The 20,145-nt window shown below is 36.7% G+C and overlaps 1 protein-coding gene across 1 annotated transcript in view; it reads right to left on the bottom strand.

Moving 5' to 3' along the window:
- The window catches only part of TTN (titin), a 306,431-nt gene that overhangs the window by 270,832 nt on the left and 15,454 nt on the right, over window positions 1–20,145 (bottom strand). Inside the window, 20 exon segments of the mRNA XM_027773115.1 lie at window positions 120–401; window positions 536–2,229; window positions 2,332–2,500; window positions 2,600–2,764; window positions 2,890–3,161; window positions 3,949–4,193; window positions 4,301–4,534; window positions 5,058–5,263; window positions 6,144–6,286; window positions 7,607–7,822; window positions 7,935–7,992; window positions 8,207–8,465; window positions 9,325–9,390; window positions 9,623–9,904; window positions 11,671–11,793; window positions 11,881–12,174; window positions 16,443–16,580; window positions 17,063–17,200; window positions 17,811–17,948; window positions 19,050–19,181. Coding sequence (XP_027628916.1) covers window positions 120–401; window positions 536–2,229; window positions 2,332–2,500; window positions 2,600–2,764; window positions 2,890–3,161; window positions 3,949–4,193; window positions 4,301–4,534; window positions 5,058–5,263; window positions 6,144–6,286; window positions 7,607–7,822; window positions 7,935–7,992; window positions 8,207–8,465; window positions 9,325–9,390; window positions 9,623–9,904; window positions 11,671–11,793; window positions 11,881–12,174; window positions 16,443–16,580; window positions 17,063–17,200; window positions 17,811–17,948; window positions 19,050–19,181 — 5,254 coding nt within the window.

Here is a 20,145-nt window from a genome sequence, read left to right as displayed (position 1 = left end):
CAAAGTTTATGTCTAATTTCTGAATAATTATTTTTTAGGAAAAAAATACATAAGAAATTTGATCACAAAGTAAGAGTGACTTTAAAATTTAAATAAGCAATGAAATCATTATTTATTACCTTCAACAATGAGTTTAGCTGTTGTTTTGATGTTTTCATCTTCTGCAAGCACACAACTATAGTCTTCGGCATCAGATGTATCAATGGTCAGTATAGAGAGAAAGTGAACCTTTCTGTCAGAGTGCATCCTATATTTATCCCCTGTATGAATCTCCAAACCATCTTTGTACCATTTCACTTTAACAAATGGCTCTGAAGTTTCACATTCAAAGGTTGCCATGGTGTCTTTTTCCTTAGCAACAACGTCTTGTAATTCCTGTGTGAAAGTGATCAATTGCTTGGCTACAAGAAAGAAAAAATGCAGATTATATTAAGTAAAATCCCCCATTTCAGCAATGAGAAAAGAAAAAAAAACATATTAATGGATATTCATGGGTACATGGACAGATCCATTAAACTGAAGACATTTGTATTACCTTGGACAAGCAAAAATGCGTGACTTGAGGTTTCACCAGCTATGTTGATGGCTTTCACCATGATGCTAGCAGAGTCCTCTGCAGTCACATCTCTTATGACCAATTCACAAACATTATCTTCTGGCCAGTACCAGTAGATTCGGTCAGAGCGCTCAATTTTTACACCATTTTTGTACCATTCACATTCAGGATCTGGTTTCCCAACAACTCTGACTCGGAAGTGTGCATCTGATCCTAGGCCCACTGTCTGGCTTTGGATTCTTTCAAAGATTTTGGGAGCCTCCATACTAGGACTTAGTTCAATTTTATCAGGTTTAAATGTTGGAATAGTGATTTTGCCTTCTTCAGCAAGGGCTTTCTTTTCTTCTTCTGTTAACTCTTTGGTCCAGTGGAGAAGCTCGTCCTTTGTTTTCTTTAGGAGTTCTTCATAGGATTCATCCTTTTTACGAGACTTGAGCTCCACAGCAGTAATGGCTTCATAATATCCCTCCTCTGTTCTGCGCTTGAATTTACTGCGCAGCTCTTCTGACTCTTCAGACACTTTTTCATGGGTAATTCTTTCAGCCCTTTTCAACTTCACAACTTCTTTGGTTTCAGCGGCATCAACAGGTCTATCTACTTTTTGTACTTCAAACTGAAGTTTCCCTGGTTCGTGTACATGAAACTCGGGCCTTGGTTCAGGAGCTCGCCTGAGGACAGACCTAAAATCTTCCCTCTGTTGGATCTCAAGTTTCACTTTATGCTCTGTCACACCCTCAGGATTTTCTGCAGTTACTTTGACTTCACCTGTATCATATGACTTGCAGTCAACGATGTCCAGATAATGAATGCCATCATAGCGAACTCTGAATCTTTTGCTTTTACGGATGAGCTGTCCATTGAGGTACCAGTTGACTTTGGGCTGAGGGTAACCTGTTACTCGGCAACGGAATCTAGCGGTCTCCCCTTCAAGTACTCTTACTGGCTCTGGGAACAAGACGATGTCTGGCTTTTGCTTTTCTTTTTGATCTGTTGTTACACCTGTAAGTGCACCCTCATGAGCCATTCTCTCTAATTCTTCAATTCTCTGCAAGCCCTTCCTCCCCTCAGGCAATTGAGATTCTTCCACAAGACTCTTCTCGTCTTTAACAATAAGGGTAGCAGATGTATGATCTGTCCCATATTTGTTGGTGGCTCTGCAAGTAATGACACCACTGTCTCTAGAATATGCAACTCCATAATCAAGGCTGCAGTACCCAAATTCATTGATCATACGGAGTCTGTTGGCTGCTTCAAGTGGCTTCCCATCATGAAGCCATTCCACCACCATAGTAGGGTCACCAATCGGTGTTAACCGGCATTCAAAGTGGGCAGGACCAAAGCGCTTGAGTCTTAAAGAAGTGAGTTTTTTCTTGAAAAAAGGTTTCTGTTGTTTCTCTTTGTCATAGAGATCACCTTCTTCCCATTGTTCTTGACCATATCGCAAATGGAGGGGCTCCAACTCTGGAGCTGCAATTTCCTTTGCTCTATATGTCCCTCGTGGGATGATCAGTTTTCTCTCTGGTTCAGGCTCTGCAAACTCAACTTCCACATTTACTTTGCATCTTGTAGTGTCTCGCCCAGCTTTATTAATAGCAGTTGCAGTGTACCAGGCAGAATCTTGGCTGACAGTGGAATCGATTTTAAGGGCAGCTTCTCCCTTGGTTCCTTCAATCCTATAAAAAGTGGGAGGAAATGATCAGTATCAAAGTAGTACTTCTTCTTTGGTTATTGACTTGCATAACAAGTTTAGTTTTATTACTTTCAAGCAAACTTACCTGATCTTTGGATATTTATGAGGTACAATGATGTCACTATTTTTCAACCATACAATGTCAGGGTTAGGGTTGCCTGTAGCTCTGACTTTCATTTCGAGACGGGAACCTTCCTTTACATTGACATTTTTCAGCTTTTCCACAAACACTGGTTTTACCTGATGTTCCACAGCTGAAAGACAAAGGTCATGATTGAAAGTGAGTGGGGCTAAAACATCTGTTTATAACTGGCAATAAGGTAATTTCTTGATTTTTTTTTATTATATTTTACCTTCCACAGTTAAAATCACTGAAATTGAAGATTTTCCTGCCCTGTTTTGTGCAATCACAGTCCATTCTCCAGAATCACTGGGTGTTGCAGGGACAATAATCAACGACTGGGTACCATCTTCTTTAATAACTACTTTATGGGTATAATCATTGACGACTTGCTGGCCTATCAAAAAGGAAATGAGAAAAGCATTAAAAAAAAAAGGAAAGTTAAAATAACTTTTAAAATTTGTTGGACACATATTTAAGTCTGTTTTTTATGTTTAATAATTAGTGAACACTTATTCTTACCATCATGAAACCACAATGTCTCTGGCATGGGTCTACCGACAACCTTCAGGTCAAATCTGGCAGTCTGCCCTTCTAAACATTTGAAAGAAGCGGGTTTTAGCACAAAGACTGGCTTATACAGTCTCTCAAGTTGTGATTCATCTGTTTCCTCCAGCCTACGTCCAGGGGACATCCTTGCAGGTGACATTCGTGCAGGGGACATCCTTGCAGGGGACATCCTTGCAGGAGACATGCGTATAGGAGACCTGCTCACTGAACGTGGAGAGATAGATCTGAAAGACAAAGGAAAAGTAGAATACTTTCATGATAAAATTTTCATTAAAAAATTCAGCAAAATAAGCAAACCTATTTCTCTCATATTTATTAATGTTATTTTAGAACTTATTTCTTGCATGTATTAAAAGGCACCTTAAACCCACTGGGATTCAAAATATATTACTATTATCAACAAAATTATATTTTTCCTATCCCAATCAGCTAGAAATCAAGCTCAAAGTCTTGGAACAATATTAAATACTGTCATTTCCTCACCACCTGGATTTAATTAGTCAGTATACCTTCTTGATTCAGATACGAAAACATCTCAATAAATGTTAGTCTATTAACTAAGCCAATGAATCAATTTATGGGAAAAATACTTTTCATTCAAGAGGAGGAAATACACAGGAATATTTGGAAACAAAACAAAGCAAAACCCTGTGTACACACTATAGCCACACTAGTTTAAATTTCAAGTGCTAGTACCACCACTCACAGTATGAATTAACTAAGATAATTTTCATAGGCTCCCAGAGCCTCATTATTTCTGTTTCCAAATAGTGACAGCTACATTTCAGGATTCTTGTATACACTAGAGATAATATGTAAAAATTAGATGTTAAATAGATGAGAACTATTATTATGCTAGGTATAGCACTAGGAAAATAAATGGTATGCCCCACTTATGAAAATTCTTTGCTCATCTTACATAGGTGCAAGAAATAAACTTGTCAGTCATCAGCTAGTTGGTATTCTGAAACAATTTAAATACTAAATAACCCAAATGATAACAAGTCTTACCTGATTCTGCTCACTGGTTCTGGTGTAGGAATGTAGGTTGGAGCTGCCAGTGGTGCAGCAGGCTCCACATACAATTTGCCGGAGCAAATTGCATTTCCTTTAATATTGCTGGCAAATGCAGTGTAGATTCCTTCATCTTCGGGAAGAACAACAGGTATTCGCAGACTGGCTCGGCCATCTTGCAGAAAGTCCATTTGGTATCGTTCTCCATGTTTGATACGCTTACCATCTTTGTACCATGCAATCTGTAAAACAGATCACACATCGGTTAACGTATTTTAGATAAAATAGTTACATTATAAACCATTTGAATTTTTATTGTTCCATGGAGGTATGATTAGTGGTATTTTACCTTGGGTAATGGATATCCAGACATCTTGCAATGAAAAGTGACACCCATCCCTTCAAGGATTCTGTAATTCTTGATTCTTAACTCAAATCCTGATTCAATAGCTTCAGATTCAGAGATATCAACTGACATCTTTTCTTCTCCATCTTCTTCAAGAAGTTCTTCTAATGTAGTCTTTATTATTCTGTATTCAATTTCTTTAATAAGCCTCTCTTCAAAGGAAGAAATATGAAATTCCTATAGAGTAAAAAAGATGATTTGTTAAAATGACATAGCCTGATAGACATTTTTTTGAGGATATTTATTAGTCTCAGAACTGAGGACTGGTCGGCGTTTTTAACAGAGAGAAGAATGTGTATGTTTGTTTTGTTTTAAATCTGCATTACTGTCGTGTTTACCAGGGAATGCAGTGGCATCTTGGGTAAAATGGTATTCTGAGCGTACAGGTAACATTTGGGTGTTCATCTTCAGGAGAAGGGGTCTTGGTATTAATGAACTTGGTTATGCTAATATTTAGCATCTCCTGAATATATATAACTCCTATTTCTAAAATCGTATTCTATTGCATAAATGTAATCTTTATTCCTAAAGTCACAGGTATAAAAATGTCACAAAACAAGGAAGTTTATCACCAGTGAACTTGACCTTTTAATAGTTGCATAACTCTAACTCCAACACTTGAAAACAAAAATACTAAACAAAGGAGGAAGTCATATTTCCTCCATTGTCGGAATGACTTGGTTATTACTGTTGTACTCACCTGGTCTTCCACAAAAGTTCTGACCATTACAGTATCTTTGGCCATCTTCTTTCTAATTAAAGCCTGCTCTTTTTCATACTCTTTTTCATACTCAGAATATGGAAATCCAGGGGCTATTTCTCCAACTTTGGGTTCTTGAACAAATGCAGTCATTTGTGTCTGGTAAAGCATTTCTTGCTGGGACTTCATCAGTGATTCATAATCAGCTAGGAGTTAAGAACAGAAGTAAATTTTAAAATTTTTTATTAAAAAGCATTGTGTCACTATTCATTCAGGCAAGCATTACACTAGGGAAGTTGATGACAAAAAGTTGATAACAAAAAGCCAAAATTTCCATATTTCTACTACAAAACTATTCAATAGCTATTCATTAAAAATAATTTCAAAATCGAACTTATAGCATTAAGTCTTTTGGGACCCACCCAGGAGGTCTTCCTGATTTGCTATCTGGCTTTTAACAATTCCTGTACTTTTCTGAATCTTCAGTGCTTTATCTGCTAAATGAGGATAATATAACTTCTTCTAAAGGATGTTATGTAAATCAAAGGAAAGTGGGTGGTGCAGTTCATTGTAAATGTGAACAGCTGGCAAAGCTAATAATCACCCACAGATATAGTTTGTTTGGCATAAATGCTATAACTATTTATTTTTTTTCAAACTGTGGACATTGAAAACCTGGATGAAAACACTGAGCACTTGGCAACATAGTGGAGATGAGGAAACACTGTTGCCTTGTTGCAAGTCCTACTCTCTAGTTTGCCCTTGTCTTCATTGCAAACACTGTTACTGGCCTGGACCTATAAGGCAAGTGGATTAAGAATTCTCTGTCTTCAGAGTTATGATGTATGTAGAAACAAATGCACCAAATAGAAACTATTGCTAAAGCCTTAGAAGTTTAGTGCCAGTATGGCTTTTTGAAGCCATTGTGGTCTAAAACATTTCCTATAGAGCTGAAGCCAGAAAGGGGGAGTGAAGTGTCAGAACCAAGATACAACAATAGGTCTCTCAGCAAACGTAAGGCATAACTGCTTCCCTGCATGTCAGTTCTCATAATGCATGTAGGAACCCCCTTAGAGCTGCACTTACCTTCTTCAAGCAAGGATGCAGATGCAGAAGTTTCTCCATGTTTATTACGAATAACAATAGTGTATTCTCCAGCATCATCAGCAAAAGTCATAGAAATGACCAGTTTGCATTCACCAGTTTGTTTGTTGTAACTCACTTTGTATCTTTATGGAAATAAACAATTTTTAAAAAGATCAGTTAAAAATAATCCTTATGGGAGTTGAAGAATTTGGCTTATTGGTATATGGATCTGTGGCACAAAATTCAATGATCCTAGACACATGACTAAATTCTACCATAGAACAGAACTATAACATTGTGGAAAATGTATGAGCAAGAGTAATGATGGCTAAATAAGCTAACATTTTCATTTTTAGACAATATTCATATATTTTATATAATAGAATATAATATTGCTAGTGTCAGATACATCAAAATAATGGATCACTGCAAAAGTTATGACATATTTTTCTGTTTTCTATGCAAAAATGCATCATGACTTTTTCAACAACCCAATATATGGCCTTATTCTTTTGTTTGTAAATGATGAGGTCATTTAAACAATAGGTATTTTTTCTTTGCTAATTATTTTATTAATTTCATTTGCAAATCAGATGAATAATCAAAACAAATTTCTTTTTTTTTTTTGAAAGGTTTTTGCTATAGGGTGTGTGCGCTCGCCAGACAGAGAGAAACAGAGAGATAGAAAGCGAGAAATCACCCCCCAGGGTGGATGGCCAGGTCGCAATCCCTTGTCCTCCATTCTCCTCTCGGGATCTTGGGCACACATGCACACACGCCCGGCATGAGTTTTAAGTCACCAGGTCCAGGATGCGAACCGTGGTTGACTACATGGGAGTCCAGCAACATAGCCATTATGCTAACTGCTGGTCCCAAAACAAATTTCTTGAAACATGTCATTATTAAGTCTCCAGTATATTTTATTTTTTTAATATTACAATAAGGTACCTACATGTTTAGGGTATTTGGTTACCCTTTTATTGCAGGACATTTACAGCTAAAATTTATATTCACTTGCAGAAAATTTATTAGCATAAGCTTTTATTCATAACTAGCTTTCTTTGTCATTACATGACCTCTATTCCTTTTTTCAAAAGTAAATTATTATTATGTGTTTTTACTGAAAGTTATTTCAAATCATTTTTGGAAGAGATAGTGTGTGTGTGTGTGTGTGTGTGTGTGTGTAAAAACCCACAGTATTTTTCCTGTTTCATTAGCACTATCAATGAGTTAAACTAAAATATAAAGCAAGCTATTTCCATCCACTTCCACCTTACGGTTTTATTTTTTAATAAGACTTTATACAAAAATGTGAAACTATCTCAAAATAAACTACTGAAGTTTCCACAGTGAAAGGATCTACTTTCAAGGATTGAGGAAACAGCTAAATTCTACTTGTCTCTAGGCTTCATATACATACGATGCAAATCACAGAGAACTCTGTCATTCAGTCATCAAAATACCTGTATCCAGTGGTTAGAGGAACACCAGATTTCTTCCAGTAGACATGGGGCTTTGGATTGCCACCAATTTGGCATTCAAACACAATGCTACCACCTTCCACCAGTTTCTGGACCACTGGCTTTGTGATGAAGAAAGGCGCAGCAGGTTCTCCAGGTCCTGCTTGTTCCTCAGTGATGCTAGTATCGGTCATGACCACATCTCTTGATTCAACAAAGCTGGAAGAGAACCCCCTTCCTATTAGTATCTAGGTTGCAATTTACTAAAACTAAGGGGACTGAAAATCAACATCATACTAGAATAGCAGCTAATTAGAAAAGAATGTTTTACCGTTTCTCTTCGGTAAATTTCTCAGCCACAGATGTCTCTTTTTCAAACTCTTCTGACACTGGAAGAAGACAAAAGTTTTTCATTGAAGTGAGGTATTTAGTGACCCCTGCTTCATTAGTGACTCCTGCCAGTTAAATTCACCCATAATCTAGTCCCTAATTCTAAGAGAGGACAGCATTACGAAGTGTGTAGAGACTACTTTGTGGAAAGGTGTATACGGTGGAGGTAATTACATTTGCCTTAGCACCATGGGAGAGAGGAAGGCCACTCACCCTGCACAGCTAGATAGCAGGACGTGCTGACGGTTCCCGCCTCATTTACAGCACTGCAAGTAAATCGCCCGCTGTCTTCCGCAAAGGCTTCGCGGATCATAAGACGAGCGATTCCGCTCTGAAAGGTTATCTGGAAATCAATGGAACTTTCGATTTGGTAGTCTTCCCTGTACCACGTCACTGTTGGGGATGGGTATCCAGAGATGTGGCATTCCAAGGTGACAGATTCACCTTCTATAACAGTCACATTTTTTAAGCCCTGAAGAGAGAAGAAAAAGGAAATAACTATTAGCATGCACATTCATTAATCATAATAACAAAGGCAGGGTTTGAACTTGTACATTTTCATTGCCACAAAATGGCCTTTTAATCAGTACCCTAGACATATTAGTGAAGAGACTCCCTTGCAGATTGAGCATACTCAATTTGAAATGAATGGCAAGGCATTTCCAAGTCCTTCAGGTGGAATCGTATTAATATCACACAGCAGGGAAACTCTGTACTCTTTTTCTCAAACCACAAGGCTTTAGCAGCAACTCTAGCTATTTGACATAGCTTTGCCATGTCATCCCTTATAGAACTAATCTATCCTTCCTGTGGTTTCTTCTTCTGTTGAGGTGCTTATCTTCTACACTTTATAATGATTGTTTATGTACTTTTTTTTTTTCTGTTTTGAAGATAAAAATCTCAGAGGACTGGATTGGTCTTTATAACTTCAAATTCCTGCAATAATGCCTCATATGTACTAGAAGATCATTAAATCTGTTTACACCAATGATGATGACCATATAGAATTCTCCTTTTCCTTGCCAAATAATGTACGGCCTTAAAACGAGCATTAATAAAACCACAAATACCACTTTTCCAGAAGTTTGAGAAACTGATCTTTGCAAACATGTATTTAAGTGATTTGGCCAGATATGAATAGGGTCTAACACAATCAACTTCTTTTAAAAAAAATTATATACATTCAATCACATTGTTTAGCTTACAATGTGAGCATTTCAATAAGTGAACATTTCTCCCCATTCCCGTTGATCAAAATATCTTCAACCAATAGATAACACCACACCTCCCCATCCTGTCATGCTCTACCTCCGTATCCCTTCTTTACTCACCGAGACTAAAGTTGGCGGGGTAACAGGAATTTCAACAGGTGCAGGGACTCTTGCTGTTTCTGTTACCTACAATTTTGACAAAGGTTATTATAAAATGCCCATGAAATTAGGGTAAATCCCCAAAACTCTTAGCATATACAAAACTATTAAAATCATTTGAGAAATTATGCATACCAGGCCCAATAAAATTAAGTTTGAGCGTGGAAAAGGAGAAAGAAAACACTCCTGGTTGACTGCTTCTGCAGGAGTAGAAGCAATGGGAGTGGATCAAGAAACAGCATGCAACCCAGGAACCAACCTTTGTTTCACGCCTGTGCAGTGCTTCGAAGCGCTCTTCACGGACCGTGCCACCGGCAATGCTCACCCCTATTTCCTTTTTCACTTCAATGCCGGCTTGACTCTTGTAAGTATCTGGTGTGTCAGCAAAGGGGAACTGTGGTGAAGGGGTGGGCCCTGTCCTAACTCTAGTCTCACTAGGCTTCACAGTTGGAGCCTTCACCGACTTGGTGATCTTCTGAGCAGAAGACGTGGCTGACAATTCTTTTTGTAGTGTAGCGATGGCGCTACCAGCTATGGATGCCTAGGTGGAAAGGGAGTCAGAAAATAAAATTACTTTCCTATCACCTGCATCATCATTCAGAAATGCTTTGCCACTAGTGTGTCCTTACTAAGTCCATGTTCTATATGGTGCATTTAAAAATGTCTTCGCTATTCCTCTTTTGGTTAAGGAAAAGTCAGTTTGAGATAAGCCACTCCTTGTCCTTTCTGTTAGTTTGTAAAATATATTGTTAAAGAGCTTATTAAGAATGTCTTATTTTATAGCTGTAATCATAGAAGGACTGAAGATCTTCTAGAGCTTAATCATGACTTTTCACTGAACTATCCCAATGAATTTTTACTTAACCATCCTAGTTAAATACTACAGTGGGAAATTCAAAATCAAGAACTTATTAAAATACTTGGTAAATTCCCAAGAAATATTTTGAAACAGCATATTTACATTTCAGCCACAAATCCTTATATATATATATACACACACATATATATAATTATTTATTTTATTATTGTTATTATTATTTTTATTTGCTAGAGCACACATACGCTCATCAAAGAGAGACAGAGTGGAGAGAGCAACCCTCATGGGACATGCACGTTGATTTCCCTCTTCCTCCGTCTCTCCCTCCTCTTGAGATTTTGGGCACACATACACATGTACCTAGCCTGATTTTTAAGCTGCTGGGTCCAGGACTCAAAATGTACAGAAGGCCATGTAGAATACAGTGCCTTAAACTCCATGCCATCTGCTGGTTCTTTTTTGTCCATATTTTAATTGGATTGTTTTCTTATTGCTGAATTTTTCAGTTTTTGTTTATTTTGAATATAAATCCTTTGTCAAATATGTCTTATACAACTATTTTCTCCAGTTTTTAGCTTGTTTTTTGATTCTCTTAACTGGTCTTTCACAGAGAAGATATTTATTTATTTATTTTAACAGTCCAACTCAACCATCTTTCTTTCGAGAGTTGCGCTTTTTATGTTGAGTATTATTGATGGATCACTCAAGCCATCATTTTTTGGAATGCTATTTTTAAAAATGGTTACAAAAAAAAACTACCTCTCCATCTCACTATATTAAGTATAAAAAATGTATCATTTTTCAATATGTCTTTATTATTGAAAAATACACAGTTTTGGCTACTATAAATGTCTCATAGCATAGGGAAATTACACTGTATAATACACTACGTTTTACCAAATAAATAGGATAATAGTAATCAAAACAAATAAATGCAAGCTATTCTTGAAATGTGAAACAAAGAGAAGTATATATGAATTGTGTCTCCTCGGGGAGACAAACACTTAAGGCAAACACTTGCTACTGTAGACTTGCCCTGCTGTAGAAGATTCAGAAACCAAGTATCAGGACTGCTGGAGTCCACTAAGAATGCAAACAGGGGGAACCAGCAGTTAGCGTAATGGTTATGTCGCTGGACTCCCACGTAGTCGACCGTGGTTCGCGGCCCGGACCCGGTGACTTAAAACTCATGCCGGGTGCATGTGCGTGCGTGCCCAAGATCCCGAGAGGAGAATGGAGGAGAAGGGATTGTGGTGTGACCATCCACCCTGGGGGGTGATTTCTCGCTTTCTGTCTCTATGTCTCTCTCTGTCTGTCTGGCGAGCGCACGCACCCTATAGCAAAAACCTTTCCAAAAAAAAAAAAAGTATAGAATGCAAACATGTATCATCAGAAAGGAGCCAACATTGACCCTCACCAGAGAAACGCTACACCATGCATTAGGTTCCTCTGAGCTAACTATTTCTTTATAATACCATTCAATCTCTTACCTCATATCCATGTTCTGTCTTAGGTACAGAAATTTTTGAAACAGTAAAGTGAGGGCTCGCTGTGCGAGGGCGTTTATCCACATGGACTAATCTTTCACTGGTTAGATCTGTAGTTTTCTTAATCTGCATTGAAATGAAACTCAGTGATACCACTATTCACTAGATGATCACAGTACCCATGCAAAGGGGAAAATCAGCCAGTACACTCACCTGTGATGATACATGCATTCCCATTTGATCAGTAGTTTTGATATGAGTCTCAGAAGGAGCCTGAATCACTACAGGCTTGACTGCTTTAGGGACAACTTGGGGTTCAGAGGCTGGACGCTGGGGATGCTCAGCTACCTTTGTGGCAGAAACGTGCTCTTTATAGCCGTACTCCAAAGTGGTCTGCTGAGCATATGCTGCTTCAAGATGCCCGGGTTCTCTGGGTTCTCTAACACGGGCTTGGTCTACTGCAGCAACAACTGTTGCTACAGCATCAGCCTTTTTCCCAACGTCCACCTGGAGACAAGGTTCCAGAATTAATACATGGTCATGTCATAGTCAGGCTGGGCACCTCTTGCTAGCCATTCAGAACAGATGCCTAAAGGCACGATAGGTAGACAGCATCTATATTATACAGCGAAGTTAATGTGTATGGAAATGCAACTCAAATGCTTTTAGGAACTCAGTATTTCATTGATTCTTATATTGAATAGACATCTATTTAGATATATTCTCTATATATCTGTTTAATTATACTAAACATAAAGTCACATAGACAAAACATAGGACAACACAATATATAAAACTTTAAGAAGAGTTTGAGTTTTTCTAGCAATTTGTCTAGGCAGACAGTCAATTAGTGATTGAGAAATCAGAAGTTAACTTCTAAACTAACTTAGAACTGGTTAGTTTCATTGATTATTTTTATTATCATATCAATCATTTGGTTTGGTGTTGATACATCAGTGATAGAGTGCACTCAAATACTGACATCATCCCATCCAGAAAAGTCAGTTGCTGCAGTTACATGGTTGCATGCAAATCTGAGATAATACGAAAGCTCATGAACACAGAATGAGCACATGAATTTACTCATGAGTCCCTAGAGTTAAAGTTTAATTTATTAGAATATTGCTCTTTTAAAACACATTTCATTTATGAAAGAAACATTTTGATTAAAATGAAAGTATTTTTATATTTGGATTCAAGAGAACAATCTTTGGCACTGAAGTTCAATTTACTTTCATTATTACCGGGAGTTAAAGTGAATAGGGAAATATTATTTTCTCACATCTATAAATCTGATTAACATAAGTGGAAACATAATTGGCAAAGGAGTTTCTCTTTTAAGGAAAGCAAACTAATGATGTGGTTTACATATTATAGTTCTATGCAAAACATATATAGAAAGAAAGTATATTGCAAAAAATCACATAGTCATGTCCTTCCAGAGCACTCTAAAAGTGAGACTGAAATATTTTAATTATATTCAGTTTCCTTTTCTGCTGCCGTGAGTTGAGTCTAGAATGTCTCTGAAATATTTTCAAGGATGCTACCTATTTATCTTCAAAAATTATTGTCTGAACCATTTAAGATGTAAATGATTTTTTTGTGGTTGAGGTGGAATTAAGCTGTTAGTGATCACAGGTTTCATCCAGTACCTTCCTTCTAGGACACCACAGTCTAATCTGTCTTGAAGGATTGCAAATACCACCTTCACATTATATTGCATCTCAGGAGAAATTGTAATATATATGAAGCTTAGCCGAGTTAAATTTGTTGACTTGTTTATTTTTATCCACACAGGTAACTAGTTGACTTTAATTTTATAGATGTTTTAAAGTGCTAATATCCTCAACCAGTAACATACACACACACACGCACATGTGCATATATGTGTATATATAAAGGGAGTTTCAAAAAATTCATGGAAATACATATTATGAAAAAAATGCATGGGTTTCAAAAGAGTTTTAGCACCCAAATAAACTTACACTTTAATTTCATTTTCCATGAACTTTTTGCAGCTTCCTTATAGTGTGTATGTACAAAACTGCTTGTAGAGTGCTTGCATTTTATTATATCTCACTTGAACCTTTCAGCCAAACTGTGATATGAAACGGGTTAAATTTCAGTTTTATTTATTTTAACAATTAGAAAACATAGGATCAAATAAACTGTCATTTGACTAAAAATCAAACAACTGAAATACATAAGTCTTGTTTACTATTCATCCATTAAAAAACAAAACAAAACAGAAAAAAACAAACCCTGACTTTTGACAGGAAGTGGATGAATATGGAAGATTTACTGCTGAGTGAAGCAAGCCGGACTATGAAAGAGAGACATTGTATGTCCCCACTTAATATACACTGAGTGTCCGCACTCTATGACGGAAACTAATTGATTAAAGGATATAGAAGCACAGTATATAGATGTAAATACCAGATACAGTGTGTGTGAAAGAGGAGGGTCTGAGGAAGGACATTTAGAAGAAAAATAGGGAGGCAAAGCATTAATGGCACAAAGAAATGTGGTATTATCTATTGAAGATATTTTGTAGTTTTATCAACTGTTCTTGGGAGAAATGTTCACCTGTTGAAATATTCATTTTGTAAGACAAATAATAATGTGATTGAACATATAAAAGAAAATTAAATGAAAAAAATTAAAAAAAAAAAAAAAATATGCGGGCTCCCTGGTGATATGGTGATTAAGGGTGCTGGACTCCTCTAGGGCCAATTACAGTTTGAGTCCCAGACCTGATGGCTTGCTTTCTCACTTTCTCTTTCTCTTTTTCTCTTTCTGTCCCTCTCTCTCTTTGGTCAAATTAAAATAAGTAAATAAATAAGGTCAAATAAAATAATTCTTAAAAAATTAAAACATATACAAAAAAAATTATAACAGGGTATTTTAAGTTAAGAAAATCTCTAGGGGCCAGCAGGTGGTATAGTGGTTAAGGTGCTGAACTCTCAGGTATTCAATTACAGTTTTAATCCTGGACCTGGTGGTTTAAAACTCATGCTGGGTGTGTGTGCATGTGTGCCCAAAATTCTAAGAGGAGAATGGAGGAGAAGGGATTGTGGCATGGCCATTCTCCCTGGGGAGGGTGATTTCTCTCTCTTTGTCTCTCTGTCTCTATTTCTCTAGTGAGTGTATAAGTCCTACACCAAAAATCTCTCTCAAAAAAAAAAAAAAGAAGAAGAAGAAGAAGAAGAAAAGAAAAGATATCTCATCTACACGTTTTTCTTGAATTAATGTACATCGAATCCTTATTCATATGCCATTTGGTAGACATCAATAAATGAGTACTCTGTGTTGGTAGCAGCTTTTATTTCTTAGTAGACTAATATCCTTTGTATTTATCCTAGATAAGCAGGAAGACAAATTGGAGCCAGAGATCCCAATTCATACTAGTAAGAGCTGAGAATTAATTTAGAAGACAGAAAGAAAAGTGCTATTTAATCTGGCTCTTCACAACTAGAAATGCTAAGTGTACCACGGGGTGGCTTGAACTGAATAAATCATCTCTACTGTTTTGCTGATCAGTTAATCAATTCAATGGAACACTAGGAGCAAAAAAATTCATGACAGATGGAAAGTTATGAGAGCTGATAATGAAATGGGATGAAACAATGCTTTTCACCTCCACAGCATCAGTTTTCATTTCCTCTCGAAAAAGATGTAATTGTTCTCGCTTAAAAGCAAATCCTGTAGTCCTTGGCAGTGTGGCTGCTTCTGTACATTTTGCCGAGGTAACTATTACCTTAGGTATAGACATTTTCTCAGTTTTCATCCTTAGCTAGCATTTAACAACAAAAATAAGATAGTCAAATTTATATGATTTGGAACAGGAATGAAAGTTAGAAATTAATTACTCATGAAGTATGTGACATAGTGGAATTTCTGTCATCTCTGAGACTTTTGAAGAGCTAATACGCCCACACATCTTAGAGTTGGGTGAAGATTTAACATTTTTATCTTAAATCACGTCTTAAAGAATAAAGATGTAGAGAGAAAAGCTACACTGACAGAAACACAAATAGGACCCAGGTCAGGATGCTAACGACGTTGATAACCATTAGGTGCCAATTTCCAAGTGCTAAGTCATGAAAAATTTTGGCAAATAAACCATTTGGGGTAAATCGCAGAGTCATAGGAAGTAGTTTAATGGATGGAAATGTCATAGCTATACATTGATGGAGTAACGTTTTCATAGCTTGTGTGTCATTGTTTGGTTGGATACCTCCTTTAGATTTTAATATTGTATCTAGTTTAGCTTTAGTGGGAGCTGCTGCAGTGGGCAGTGTAATTTTCTCAGCTTCCTTTCTCATCTGATATTTACAACGGAAACAAAGATAAAGTCTCACATGAAGAAAATTATAGGTCATTGACTGAAATAAGTCCATTCTCCATAATGTAATATACTGAATTTACACACATCTTCTGGACAATAGGTAAGAGATCATTTACTTATACAACTTCTAGGATTTTGTGTTATGTTTCCGAAGTCTCTTAAAATTAGCCTGCATGCAGTTTCAACGATCAACTCCTGGAGGTTTTCTAGATGTTAATAATAAAAGCTTGGAAATAATAGTGAAGCGATAAGAGGGAAAAGGAACATGTAGTAATAGTAACAATAATAATTTTTAAAAATTTTAAGATAATTGTTTAATGATCTAAAAACTAAATTCAGTTAATAGGGTCTCACACATAAGAAATTCTGAGTTTTGGTATTAATGTATTATAGTGGGGGATGTCACACTTGAAGCAGTGATAGTCACCTTTCCATGAGTAACTTGGATTTGTTCTTGTCTAGTAGCCATTTCTCCTCTAGTTCTCAGTATTGTTTCTTGTTCTTTGGCTTTAGCAGTAGCAACTGCTATTGTAGACAAGGCAGTTTTCTCAGCTTCCTTTCTCATCTGATTATTGCAGTAAAATCAAGGTTTAAATTGTACCGAGCTTCAAACACAAAAGACATGACCCTTCCCCCCTGCTAGTATGGATGCAGGAGGAAGTTATTCAGGGGCTAAATACACAAGGAGAAATGAACTTTCACTTGGCAACGTCTGCATGTACTGACAGAGAATCAAACCTTAGACATGTTAGCGATTAAAAAAAAATCTCTAGATGATTTCCTAAGTTACTTTTTAAAACCGAAGGTAAAAATATGAATCTTCATGCAAAGAATAGTAGCAAATAAGATGGATTACATATGTTACAAGTGGATGAAAGTCAAATATGCAGATAAAAATAATGGCAATCGGTCACATATTTCCCATTTTGTTTTTAGTTGGGGACTTATAAAGGAAAATACAGATTAATAATTCATACGGTACAGTAGTTAATGGTTTACTAAAATTAGTTTAAGGATGAATGTTCACAAATCAACATCTGTATTCACCTTTTCCTGGGTTATTTGAACTTGTTCTCTTTTGGCACTGATGCCTTCTCTTGTTCTTGATACTAACTCTTGTTCTTTGACTTTGGGTGTGGCAACTATGACTTTAGGTACCACTGTTTTCCTAGTTTCCTTCATTATCTGGTCATTCAATTAAAAAAAAAGGTGAGACAGAGGTCATTAATTTCATAAGTCTCTGTACAGTAAGCAAGTCAAAACTGAGGAAGGAGGCAAAGTTTCTTCCTATTCAAGGACATTTTAAATCGAACATTTAAATATGTCATTTCAATTCCTTTGATTCTCCACACTGTGTCACTGGTGAAAATACCAAAATAATTTTAGTCTAAACAAACAAACAAAAGATGTGACAGGCAATGAAAGAGCAAAGATGCTATTTTTTTTTTTTTACATTATCAATCTATAGGCTATTCCAGTGGAAATATAAATAAGGCATAATTGTTCCTATTATAATTGGCTTGTACCCTGGAGCTTACTTCAATAGGAAGGTATTAAAGTGAATTATAATACTATATTAGTAAGAATCCAAAGGCAGTCTAACGTTAGGAACGTGAAGTGACAGTGAAAGCTAAATGGTAAAGCAAAGGCTCGTGAGAGGTGTGGGGGTTTTCCGTTTGAGTTATAAGAAGAGAAAGAGGTGAAAAAGTGATGATTAAGACCCATGATGAAAATGGAGGTGGCTTGCAAATGAAATGATGCAAGAGTGACTTTCACATCCACGAGAAGTCATCACCTTTTCATGAGTCAGGTGCATTTGCTCTTGTTGTGTGGCAGTTTCTTCTTGGGCTCCCAGGACTGTTTCTAGCTTTGTGGACTGTGCAGTGGCAACTACCACCATGGACGCAGCAGTTGTCTCAGTCTCCTGTCTTATCTAGTTTTCAGAGTAAAATAAAGATTTGAATTTCACAAGGCATGAAATACTGCAAGAAGGCCTTGAAGTGTTCAGGAGAATACAGAATGTGTAGTGATGAGAGAAAAATGCTATATTCTCACTCTGGGGACCTGCATTTGTGCATAAAATGCAGACTTCTGTTTTCCTGGAGAATGGGTTTCTTTTCTGTCCAACTGCCTCTTAGCAAATTGCCCTTAAACCAGCTTTGAGATGTGAGGAAGCCCAATGAGTGGCCCCTGACATATGGTTAGAAAACTGTTGGCTGGTTGCCTTACCAGTCACAGCCCTGCAATGGCATAGAGATGTAGGTGTCTCTGAGCATGCCCAGTAGGGTCCTTGCTGCATTCAGTCTCTCACTCACAGTAAAGAGAGGGAAATTCAGCCTTTGGACAGCACTTTAAGTGTACAGTATTCTCAGTTGGATCTTTTTTAAAAAGTAGCTCTGGATCAGCAAAGTACCTGAAATCAAGGTGCTTTGGGAAATACATTAAGTGCATTTGAAATTTTTTCTTCTCTGCTAAAACTTTCATGCTTAACTTCACACATGGGACATATGTGGATTTTAGTGACACTGAGGTTGTCTTTACCTGGCTCTAATGCACAAAAGCAGCAAACACTTCTGGGTCACTGCTTACCAAACAGGTATTAAGGAGTCTTTCTTGAAGAAGTAATTTCTTCTCCAATATCCAGCATTTTACTTAGTTGGCATGTTGATGGCACATCACTTACAACTATGTAAAGTTTGTGTACAACAATGCAAGTGACTAGGAACTCAGGCTATAAGTGAAATCTGACTGCATTTGTAAGTAACTGAGCTGGGGTGAAGTATGCTCCAGAAAGTTAATAGATGTGCCAGCACGCTGTTCTAATAGACAGAAAATTCTCCCCAAATGGATCAATTGAGTGGAAAATTGTGCAATGAGAACAGAATTTCCATCCTGAAAGAGTTTTAATAATAGACATAAAGAAACAGCAACAACAGAAAGAAAATACAAGACAAAAGATTCTTCTATTTATAGGTTTTGGTTATAAGGTACATGTAAGCTGGCTAGAATGTAATAGTTACAAAATTGGACTTACTGTTTCTTGAGTTATTTGCTTTTGTTCTTGTTTTGTAGTAATTTCTCCAGTGATTCTAGTTTCTTGTTCTTTGGCTTTAGCTGCGGAAATTACTACCTTTGGTACAAATGTTTTTTCAGTTTCTTTTCTTATCTGCAATCAATGATAAAAGCAAAACTTATTGTTTTCTTATCTTCAATGGAACTGGCATGGTGTTTGTTAAGTATAACAAAATAAGAATGTGATGAGGTAAAATTCTTCTGGAAATGTCACTAAATAATAATCTCATGTTCATGAACATAACCATGGTCTTTATCTGCTTAAACCATAAATTAGACAGTGTAGAGGGGGAAAAGTTGAATTTAGCATTTTTGAACAAGAAAATTATAAGTAGTCTTTAAAAAATCTCCCAATTTTTAAGTAGATAAATGCAAATATTATTATATGTTAATTCTAACCTCTAAAGGTAATCCTAAACTATCAAATAGAAAATAGAAAACCCCAGAAGTCATTTTGTCTGACTCTTTTATTTTATGTATGATAAATCCAGCATGGCTATATTATAATCTGCACTTATACAATAATTTTATTTTGCAAGTTTTCCTAAATATAATGATGATTGGAGTATCGAGATTAACTTTTCTAATTGAAATGCGGGGAGAAAATTTTTCACATATCCTGGGCTTAGTTCCTTCCAAATATTTATCACTACTCAAATCCCTCACTCCCCATCCCTCTACTACACACTTGAAGGATGCTGTGTTTCAATTTGTATATCTAAGGTATGTGTACATACAGGGGTCAGTTGCCTCTTTGCCATTGTGAGATATCTTATCACTGGATCTCAGAGTTAAAAGGCTTTGCAAGATCATCTTCTGAAACCAACTCTACTAGAACTTGGCTTTATTGACCAAAAGCTTATCAACTGGCCTTGTCCAATTGAACCCTAAATGCCTCTAATCGTGGAGCTGTTATTTCCACCTTTTCTAGCCATTTGGCCTCTTAAGGCCCTTCTGTCCATCCCACTTCAAACTCATGTTCAAATATTCTCCTATGCAGTTTGGAAGCCATGAGTTAGCTCTTCAAGACACATTCTGTTCAGCATTCTCTTCCACTC

The sequence above is a fragment of the Tupaia chinensis genome, unplaced genomic scaffold (genome assembly GCF_000334495.1).
Source record: "Tupaia chinensis unplaced genomic scaffold, TupChi_1.0 Scaffold000322_1, whole genome shotgun sequence".
Lineage (NCBI taxonomy): Eukaryota > Metazoa > Chordata > Mammalia > Scandentia > Tupaiidae > Tupaia > Tupaia belangeri.
This window is presented reverse-complemented; position numbering and strand designations above follow the sequence as displayed.